Source organism: Fundulus heteroclitus, unplaced genomic scaffold (genome assembly GCF_011125445.2).
Source record: "Fundulus heteroclitus isolate FHET01 unplaced genomic scaffold, MU-UCD_Fhet_4.1 scaffold_44, whole genome shotgun sequence".
Taxonomy (NCBI): Eukaryota; Metazoa; Chordata; class Actinopteri; order Cyprinodontiformes; family Fundulidae; genus Fundulus; species Fundulus heteroclitus.
This window is the reverse complement of record NW_023396857.1, coordinates 1,220,212-1,231,296: the sequence shown is the minus strand read 5'-3', so window position 1 is coordinate 1,231,296 and position 11,085 is coordinate 1,220,212. Positions and strand designations below refer to the sequence as shown.

General features: G+C 45.1%; 1 protein-coding gene across 1 annotated transcript; it reads left to right on the top strand.

The window, feature by feature from the left end:
* The first annotated feature begins 2,510 nt into the window (after positions 1 to 2,510).
* On the top strand, positions 2,511 to 3,695 carry LOC118560517 (putative gustatory receptor clone PTE03). Its single transcript, XM_036131558.1, has one exon. It carries the CDS (start codon positions 2,511 to 2,513, stop codon positions 3,444 to 3,446), a length of 936 nt encoding a protein of 311 aa, XP_035987451.1. The 3' UTR covers positions 3,447 to 3,695.
* Positions 3,696 to 11,085: the final 7,390 nt, after the last annotated feature.

Genomic DNA, 11,085 nt, shown 5'->3' with positions numbered 1-11,085 from the left:
ATGTTTTAATCCATTAACTGAACAATAAGGTATTAATACGTCTCTTTCTCTTTTTAACAAAAGTAATACATGTCTAAATGAGATGGAGTTGAGACTCCACCGGCTCTTCCAGGGTCCAGTTAGCCCCGCCCCAAACAAGACCCGCCCCCAAAATTAGCATAATCTCACTCTTAACTTTTGATAAAAGTTGAGAGGTCTGGTTATAACAAACGTTATCTCGACAAGAGTTTTATAAACTGATGGGAAATTGATGTTTGTGTTTTTAAAGTTAGCACCGAATGTCCACTAGTCTGAATGCTATTAGCTTCCCGAACTTCCGGCTTCCTGAATATCTGAATATGCATGACTACGATTTCATTTCAAGCCCAAGGTTTGTTTTGTTTTGCTCCACCATCGTTCGATAATGCTACAAGTATTATCACCGCATTAATATGGATTTTTTTTTATAGCTTTTTACGGCACTAGTGGCTAATTTTTTGTACAGTGGGCTAACAGGAAAGGGGGTACGAGAGAGGGGGAGAGACATGCTGCAAAGGACAGGTCGCAGTCGAACCTAGGTCGGCTGCGTTGAGGATTAAGGCCTCTGTACATGGGTCGTGCGCACTAACTGCTGCGCCACCGATTAATATGGAATAGTAATGTCAATTTAAAGGTGTTTTGTTTAACTTTAGGATTAACCGATTTTAGTGACCGATTGCTACAGCGACCTCTAGCCTCCCCGAGGTATAATTGCATTAATAAAATCAAGCGTCACTAAAGTTAATGATTTTACTGAGAAAATCTTTCTTTAAAATGTTATTTTATCAAATAATGTTTTGTTTAACTCAAGATACGCATTGTGAATGGGTGGAAACACATACCAAATGTTGTTCAAAATTAGTTAGGCTAATTTAACCTCAATTCACATTCCTTAAGATAAACTTTGGTTCTTTAACTCAGATCTGCAGTGAACCAGGATTCACTGAATTATTCTGATGATTCTGATATCAGCTCTAGAGCTGATATTCACTGGACCATACCTAACAGACAGAGAGTTATTTGTTAAACATTAAATAGCATTAAACAGTGTGTAATTGCACAACAGTCACAAAGGAGGAAACCCAGCGTTTGGTGATCTCCATGGGTTCCAGACTTCAGGCAGTCCTTGCCTGAAAAGGATTCTCAACAACATATTGAAAAGTAACATTTTGCTTAGGGTTATGTTTATTTGTCCAATTACTTTTGAGCCCCTGAAATGCTTGTATTTCTACATGTTTAATCACATATTTCTGTTCAAACCCTTGTTTTAAACCTTAAAGTCTGCAGTGCAATTACATTGTAGTTGTTTCATTTAAAATCTAACGTGGTGGCATGCACAGCCCAAATCATGAAGATTGTGTCTCTGTCCAAATATTTCTGGATCTAATTGTAGTTCTGCTGAGCTCCACACGTCTCCACACACCCATCTGGCGAGAGTGTCAGCTTAATTAAGGAGGAACAGGTTTAATGTTTTCTTCTTTGTTCCATCAGACTGAAACTTTCTCTGATGTCTGGAGAAACCAATGAGCCAAAGTTACAAAGCTGATTATTAACTTTCACATTTCCTCTGCATTTTAAACCTCAGATTATCTGAGCAGCCTTTTAAGTGTTACTTAGTTCTTCTAAACTTTCAAACTGTTCTGTTGGAGAGAAGTGAGACATCAATGAGGTGGGTGTGGCCTCAGCCTCAGGTGTGTCTACCTGTGATTTCAGGTGGATAAGAAGTGGCTCGACGTGTTCACTGCTGCTTGCCTCGCTGCTGTTGAAGGTCTTGCTTTAGTGCATTAAGTCCAAAGCTACCAGCTGCTGTTAATGATTGACTGAATGTGAGTGGAGTTGTTCCTCTGTCTCGCCTCTCTCACATTTGAAGCTTTTTCTTCCAGGCTCCGACAGCTCTGCATTGATGTTGTTTCTGCTTGATCCTGAATGTGTTTTCCCCTCAGGAGAAAATCCTCCACAAACTCATTAGCAGAGACTCAGAGGGTCTCTGTGTTCTGATTTTCTGATGTTTTCCTCTCATTGTCTGAACTGTTTGAGTGTAAAAGAGTCTCTGTTTGAACAAATGAACAGCAATTTCCTCCAGTTGGTTTGATCCATTAACAGTTTGATTAACAGAGATCTTGTTTGTTTAAGGATTAAAAGCAAAGTGTCTGTTTTTCCATACATGTAGAAGCAGCTTCTAAAAAGTTTCCTGGTTTGTTGATGCCCAAAGAAAATTTTCCATTATGAATGCCTCAGCTCATCTTGTATGTTTGATGTACAATCTTTGTGGTCTGAAATGTTTAAAGCTGATGTAAAGGAGTATTTTTAGGAAGAGTTTGTCTTTATTTCAGCTGTATTTTCAGCAGAAAGACGTCACATCAGTGTTCTCTCTTTGCAGAGCTAATCTTTAAGTCTGCAGGCTGTCAGCCAGACTGATTTGGATCACTCGGACTTATGTTTGGTCAGCATCGGAGTTTCCAAGGCTCTGAAATCTTTAGCATTTCTTAGATATGAATGAGAATGTCAACATTGTGTTTGTGCTTCAGGGTCTGAACGACTCAGTGACGAACCGTCAGATCTACTTTGCCATCGCTCTGATGTCCTACCTGGTCACCATCTTGGTGAACCTGACCCTCATCCTCACCGTGTGTCTGGATAAAGCCCTCCACCAGCCAATGTACATTTTCATGTGCAACCTGTGCTTCACTGGGCTCTGTGGAGCGTCCAGCTTCTACCTGAAGCTGCTCCTAGTCCTTCTGGCAGGCACTCACCTCATCACGTACACCGGCTGCTTGACGCAGATGTTTTTCACTTATATCTACACCTTCTGCAAGTTCACCAGTTTGACTGTCATGGCGTACGACCGTTACCTGGCCATCTGCCAGCCGCTGCGTTACTGGGCTCTGATGACGGGCAAGAAGGTAGCGCTGCTGTTGCTTCTCACCTGGTGTCTGTCTCTGTTAGAAACAACTGTAGGCATTCTCCTGATCAGCAGGCTGTCGTTCTGCAGCCACCGTATGTCCAGGATCTTTTGCACCAGTTGGGAGGTGGTCAAGCTGTCCTGCTCAGACACCACCGCCAACAACTTGTACGGCATGATGATCATTATCCTGCACACATTGCAGATCATAATCGTCCTGGTCTCATACATGCACCTGATTCGAAGTGCTGCTCGCTCTCAGACCGACCGCAGGAAGTTTGTTCAGACATGTTCTCCTCACCTCGCCTCGCTGCTCGTCTTCTCCATCTCTGTGCTGTTTGACACTCTGTATTCTCGTTATGGCAGCAGCTCCATGGCGGCGCTGCAGAACGCGCTGTCTGCAGAGTTCCTCGTGGTGCCGCCCATCGTTAACCCCATCATCTACGGCATGAACCTGCGTCACATCAGGATCCGGATCCGCCTCTGGTTCACCACAGTGAACCCACAGAGATCGTCCTCAAAATAACGTCGAGCCTGCGTTTGATTAAACTTTAAAACCCAGTAGGAAATATATGCCTGAGACTTTGGTCTTTCATCTGGTACATATGTTTTCTTGTGGTCATAGTTCTGTTGTTGTAACTGTAACATGAGTGTTTAGATCTCGAGTGTTTATGTCTTCTTCACAATACAATTGACCATATTAACTAGTCAGTAAGATAATATTTACTGAAAAAACAAAATTTAAATCCACCAGCTGGTCTATCAAAAAAATAACACTGGAAAAACAGACAATATGTTGTAAAATGTGAATAATTAATTCTATAAAATTTGCAGCTGAGTCATAAATAAGGTTAATAAAAATACAATTTATAATAATACTTCTACTTGACCTGATGTTTAAGGATTATTCATGGTATTTCAGTCGCCCCAATATTGATGGGTTGAGTAGTCGTCTTGCAATTAGAAGGTAGTGGGTTTGATTCCAGCTTCCCCTTTGCCACATGTCGATGTGCCTCTGGGCAAGGCACTTAACCCCAAGTTGCCTACCGAGCTGTGTCTCGGTGTGTAAATGTGTGGGTGTTAGTGAGAGCGACTGGGTGAATGTGGCTATAGTGTACAGCGCTTTGGGTGGTCAGTATGACTGGAAAAGCGCTATATAAGTTCAGTCCATTTACCATTTATGGTAGATTGGCCACACAGACTTTTTTTATTACATATAACATATACCAATGACAACTAACACCTTTTTTTAACTTCAGGTAAAGCTTTTAGGCCATACAGCACTTCATTTTTGTAACTATGATATTTTTCAAAGTAAAATAAATATTTAGCAATGCTTAGGTTTAAAATAAAACATTCATAAAATCTAGAAATTAATGCATCTTTAAACTTTGAGGTTTACTGTTTTGGGTTTTTAAAATATGTTGTGACATATTTATAACAAGTTCAGCAAAGGCTAAACAAAGATTTATCCTTGTTTAGACTTATTGTGTATTACGTAAAATAGGTTTGTCCTTAGCTACATATTAATGAGCAGAACCATTCATGGAATAAGCAGGTCGATTGCACGCAATCATTACAGAGCAAGCTTCTAGGCTAAGACAAAAGTAGAAAATCTGGCTGTGAAAATGTTTGGAAGAAGTTGAGTAAACAAATCTAGTAGTAAAGATAGTATTGATCTTGATAAGAACAATTATTGCGCTCTGTTGTGTGTTTTGCTGGACCATCTTTGAGGGGGGATTTCTTGGTCTATGAGCAATGGACTATGGATAGACTGTGCCAGGACCCCTATACCCTTTCCATCTGGGCCATTGGGTGCTGATCAAGAACCTGAGATGTAGACACGGGAGGGCCAAACGGTGACAGGAACCAGATTCTACTCCCAGATTCACCCACACTGCTGTAAATGTTGCTCAGTGCTCCACCTGGATCCACGTATCTCACTGCAAGTTGTTTTCCAAAGAACCCCTAGTGGACCACGGTGATATTTCAATTAACCAAGCATAATCATGCCTAACAAAACTTATTTGAGGGCAGCTATATGTCTGTGGTTAACTCTTCTGGCTCTAGCAGTCACAATGATACTGCTATTGGCATGTTGTGCCATATTAAAGCCATGATGAAATAATTGATGTCAGATTGAATTCTGACCACACAGCCACAAAGGAGAGAGTCAGCTGGGACGGCCTCTCTCTCACCAGGGTTGCTGCTGTAAACCACACCCCACAGAAAAAAGGTCAGAGCACTTCTGACCAGACTCTCAGACGACCACCACATTTCTCCTGGAGCCCTCGAGGAGAAGGGGGGGGGCACCTTGCAGGAGCCACACATGGGGCCTGGAAGAGGCCACAGGCTGAGTAAGACATGAGCCTCTCTGAAACTCAGTTCCTCCTGGGCATTGGGAAAAACTGTCAGCCGATTCAAAGATAAGTCTCTCACTTCTGCTTAAAAACAGATGCCGAAGTGAATAAATCCATCTATGCCAGCTTTGTTTTGCTTACTCAGTGGACTCCAGGCAGGGCTGGTTCCAAGCAACGCAGAGCTGAAAAGCCGAGAGAAGGACCCACTTTTGAATGCTGAGGAAAACCTGCTAAAATTGTGATGGCAACTGGGTCAGAGAACGCCGCAGAGCCCAGGCCTCCAATCCTTACCACACGTGGCTGCTGCTAGGCTACAGAGCCGCAGGCTAGCCCATAGCTGCTAAGTCACTAGCCGCTGCTGAACAGACCAACAATTTTCCCTGCTTTTCAGTGCTCCTTTCTTGGATGACAGGTTGGACAGAGAGACCCACAAAGAGAAAGGTTACATCATCGTTGGAAATGTTTGTGTAAGGCATTGTGCATGGGTTTTAAACAATGAAAGAGCTAACAGAGATAGCTCATTGCTAGCATTCGATTCCATGGCATTGCTAACGTCATTGTCAAGTGTGTTTTTATGGTTATAACAAATGTTATCTCCACAAGGGTTTCATACATTGATGGGACATTAATGTTTACGTTTTCCGGCCCATTCATTATGACTAAAATAAAACTAATTTGTTAGCGCTGAAAGTCTGCTAGTCAAAATGCTATTAGGTCACAAGTCGAACAGGAGTACAGCGGAGGACTTTTTTGTCAATTAGCGTACTTTGGGGTGATACTGTAAAACATTCACACCAGCGGAAATTCAGGGTCAGACAGCTATCAATGTTTCATAATATTTCATGTTATTTCTTATGATGCAAGTGCTCCTGGCAATTCAATCTAAATAAGCTATGCCAAAACTGCAACTTTTTGAGGAGTCTGACTCGTGAGATTTTCTTATGTTCTTTTGTTTGTAGTCAAAGTTTAAGTGTCAGTTTCGTAATGCAAGTTGCATATTATTTCATGTTATTTTATAAGTAGTAAAAGTGAGTTATTTTCATTTATTCACTTAACATTAAAAATAACAACAAAATTAATTTGCCCTTATTTTATTGGTTGCAAAACCCCGTGTGACATCTTACCCCCTATAGTGTGACAACTTACCCCTTGGAGGGGCAACTTGTCACATGGTGACAATCTCCATTAGATCGCTTATAACTCTGCACAGAAATAAGATATGAAATATACCTGAATACAAAATATATGCCTGAGACTTTGGTCTTTCATCTGGTACATATGTTTTTTATATATGGTGTTTTGATTCCAATATTTATGTATGAGTGTAAAAAGTGTGACAACTAGCACCGATCTCCCCTATATGTAGTATTATTTAATCTGACATGTATAATTTGGTAGCTGAAAATAAAAATATGGGCCCGTCCCCTCAGAGCTCCAAGGCAGGCGCCACGGGACCCAAAACCCCAAATGCCCAAAGGGACCCCCAAAGTAAAGGCGCCCAAGAGGGGCCAACACAGGAAATCCACATAGGAAGAGGAGAAACCCGAGGACATCCCCCGCGGCCGCAATGCCGAAGCTCCCAGGAGCCGCGGGGATGAGCCCAAGGACCCGGTGGCGCCCCACTCTCCGGCGGGAGACCCGACCGAGCCCCGGGGGGCCAGGCCCTGTAAAGCAGCCGCCAGGAATGAGCCGGCACCCGCCTGGGCATCCACCCCCAAACATCGAGCAACACCGATGCACCAGCGGGCCAAGGCGCCAGCCAGGGGAGGGGGGCAGGGTGGGGGGATGAGCTCCACACTTAGCGGAGACTTGAAATGTTCTCAAGGGGAGAAGGAGCAGTTCACAACCGAACCTGACAAGTTAACAGAAAAAAAACACATACACAATCTGTCAGGGTTCAGTTTTGATCTGGGTTTTATTTGCTATTTTTCAGTTCTTCCTCCGTGTCTGGGTTTAGGTTCCGGCTTTATTTATTGTTGGTTTTCAGTGTCTCCCTCCCCTTCTCACTCAGCCTTCACTTCACTCCCTTTGAAGTCAGTCACACCTGTTGGTAGTCATTTCACCTGCCAGCCTCTCTATTTAAGCCTCTCTCTGTTCTTACTCCCCTGCCGGTCTGTCATCGCACAACTCCAACTCCCTGCCTGTCCACCTGTGTGTTCTCTGCTTGCTGCTGGAATCCTGCCACCCCTGCTTCTCTGTTACCTCAGTTTGCCTTGGATTATTCCAGTTTCGTCGATGCAACTTTCCTGTTGTGACTCAGACCTTCTAGTCACTCTGCCAAGCTAATCCTGTTGTGCCTCAGTCCTGCAACCAGTATTCTCCCTGCCAAGGTAAATCATGTGGTGACTCCGATCTACTACCAGTATTCATCCGGCCAAGCGAAGCTCCTGTAAGGACTCTTACCAGCCTATATTCGTCTCAGCCGTGCTGTGGGTCCGCTACATTGCTCTGCAACTCCTCCACTATGCCTGTCTGCTCCAGTTCTCCCGTCTTGGTTCCCGTTTTGGTTCTCATCCGCAGCACAGCACCTCCGGTTCATATACTGTTACTCCATTCAGAAGCATCAGCCCCAGTCCCGGCAAGTCACCTGGGCCCTACAACAACCGCCCACCAAGACCCCGGACCAGGTGGCACACTCCTCCTCCAGGCCCCAGACTCCGGGTGGCAATCAGAGAACGGAGGTGTGAGAAATACCCCAATCCTCCCTACGCCTGCTCAAATGTTGTGTTGTTGCATGTTGTTCTCGAGGGAGTTTAAAACTGGGAGTGCCAAAGAGGGTGCCTGGCACAGTCCACCCCCCCCCCCTCTGAAAGGTAGCTGGTGCCAGCGCACCCCCTCCAAGCAACCACCCAGAACCCACAATGTCTAAATGCGAGAGGGGATGGAGGCAGCCATCTGAGGTAAGGCCAGCACAATAACCCTCCCCCAGATGTCCTTGCCCCCCCCACCCCCAGACAATGTGTTGTGAAAATGTGAATGAAAGTGTCTAAAATGCATAATAAAATTGGGGTGAGGGACATCATCAGAAAGAGGGACCCTCCAGTAACGCCCCCCTCCCCAAGGTCCTACATGTATGGCAGTGTGATGGAGAACGGCAGAGGGAGGAGTCCGGGGATGGGGAGAAAAGGACTGGGGAGCCAGCTCCCCTGCTGACTCCGATAAATGGTAAATGGTAAATGGACTGAACTTATATAGCGCTTTTCCAGTCATGTTGACCACCCAAAGCGCTGTACACTATAGCCACATTCACCCAATCGCTCTCACTAACGCACACACATTTATACACCGAGACGCAGCTCGGTAGGCAACTTGGGGTTAAGTGCCTTGCCCAGGGGCACATCGACATGTGGCAGGGGCACCGATCTCGATTCCGGTGTAGCTGGAATCGAACCGACAACCCTCAGATTGCCAGACGACTACTCAACCCACCAAGCCACAGTCGCCCCGATAGCCACCCCCGTTCCCCGAGAACCCACCCGGTAAGGGGAGCTCTGCCACTTTCACCACCATAGCCCCGGAGGGAGCCAACCACTCACCAGGACCAACATCTCGATCCCCACCCCCAACCCGGCCACCATACCTCCTGGCTGTCCCGGAAGTAAAAAATAAATAAATAAATAAATAATGTAATCCCTCGCCAACACTAATATTCAGACAACTCACCACACATACGACAATAGACATCCAGGCTCGGTCCATCCCCACTCTCCCCTCCCCTCCCCCCACTAGCAGAGTGCAAGCCCATTAAGGATCTGCCATGAGATGTTAATGTCCATGCCCCCCTACCAGCTCAACAGGCCCCCCAGCACACCAGAGGCCCCGGTAGGGCCAGACACCTCGGCGTACACCGGCCCAGATGCCAAGCAGGAGGGCGACACACCGCAGGGACCTCAGACCCCCGGACCCAACCAGCGGCAGCTCACCTACCAGGCCAGTAACCCACGTCCGTCGCCGCAGAACACCCCAAGAACACCACAAGCGGCAGCTATAGGCCGCCCCTAGGTCTCCCAAGTCCCACCCAAATGGGGGCAACAGACCCTGGGGCCAGACCCACCAGATGCCCCACTCTGAACACCCCCCAGAGCCCCAAGACTCAGGGTCCTCCTGAACCAGCCCCCGCGCCCCGCAGGACGCATCCCACAGCGCCCCATTCCACTAACAAGCTGTATTCTTGCACAAATGGCCTTGCACAATCAATTCTGCACATACAAATGGTTTTTAAAAAATACTCACCTGTACACTGTGACTTCTCCTGCATTGTCTACATTTAAATTGTTTACTTTTAAATTACTGCTCCACCTTATACTGTAATTTAATTTTACTGCAATTTACAAACTGTATGCAATGAAATTTCGTTCTGTACGCACTCTGTGCATACAAAATGACAAATAAGGTTGTCTAAGTCTAAGTCTAAGTGATGGAGCCAATCAAAGGAGCCCAGAGAGATTGATCTGATGCAGATGCTGTGTCAAGATTAATATGACCCAACAAAAGATCTCTATACTGATTGATACTAAGATTTTCCTTACTTTTCCAATTCATGAGGATAGTTTTTTTTGCAATACATAAGGCAGTAAAAGCAAACTTTTTTTCCAGAGAGCTTACCTCAGTTACCCAGCAAGCAAACTGATGGGGAAGGTTACATTTTACAACTCTGGCACTTTGATAAGTTCTTACATATCTGTGCCCAGAACTTCTAGACTGGTGTGCATAACCATAACGCATGAATATAATTATCAGGATGATTGCCTGTTCACTGTGGACAGATATTAGATTGTGCAAAACCCATCTTGAATATTCTTTGACCTGTATAGTGTACTCTGTGAAGGATTTGTATTGTATTAGTTGTAAATTGGGGTTTCTAGTCATTTTTAAAGTTCTTAGACATATCTGAGCCCAGATGTTTTGTTCAAAGCTGACTGATAAATCATCCTCCCAGTTCATAATAGGTATAGATATTGAATCATCTAGTTTAGTCAGTATCCTGTATAATTTAGACAATAGCTTTGGGGGGTGTAACTCTAGGAACTCTAATATATTAGTTGGAATTTGTAAACCACCTTTAACATGCATAATTTTTTTTTCTAATTATAGATTTAATTTGTTCATATTCTAAGAATTTATTTTTATTGATGCCATATTACATATTTAATCTAGCAAATGTGATAAACTCAGCTCCATCAAATACTAATCAAACTAATTATGACTTCCGGCTGTGCTTCCGAGCGGCGGCAAAGAGCATACATTCAGACCACTGGCGAACATTTTTCATAAAAAAAAATGCCGCCAAACTCACCAGAAATGACTCATCCACCCAGCCGATTGGTACACGATCATCAACGCCTGCTGGAACTACGACTATGCGGTGTGTTTGGGCTTGTCACCACCGCTACAATCAACTGTTTGCGCAGTCATGGGATACTCCGAGAACAACTCCCAGGGGCCTACGGAGCCGCGGACTCGCCGAGCACCTCACGCCGAAGGAAGGCCAAACGTAAGCGGTGTAGCCGGCCGAAGAAACGCGGGAGCCGCGGGGGGTTAGCAGCCAGGCTGAAGGCTAACCCATTCAGATCACCGCTTCCTTCGATCCTGCTGTCCAATGTCCGCTCACTAGACAACAAAATGGACCACCTAAATCTACAACTTTCTGCAAAGAGGGAGCTCAGAGACTGCTGTGTTCTCATCCTGACTGAAACATGGCTCACACCAGAAATACCAGACCGCGCCGTTAGCCTGGAGGGGCTAACCACCTTTCGAGCCGTCAGAGACAGACAACAGAGCAGTAAGTCCCAAGGAGGAGGACTA

Bases quoted from the DNA above. Each gene is read 5' to 3' on its own strand.
- LOC118560517 (XM_036131558.1), top strand. From the start codon at position 2,511: ATGAATGAGAATGTCAACATTGTGTTTGTGCTTCAGGGTCTGAACGAC.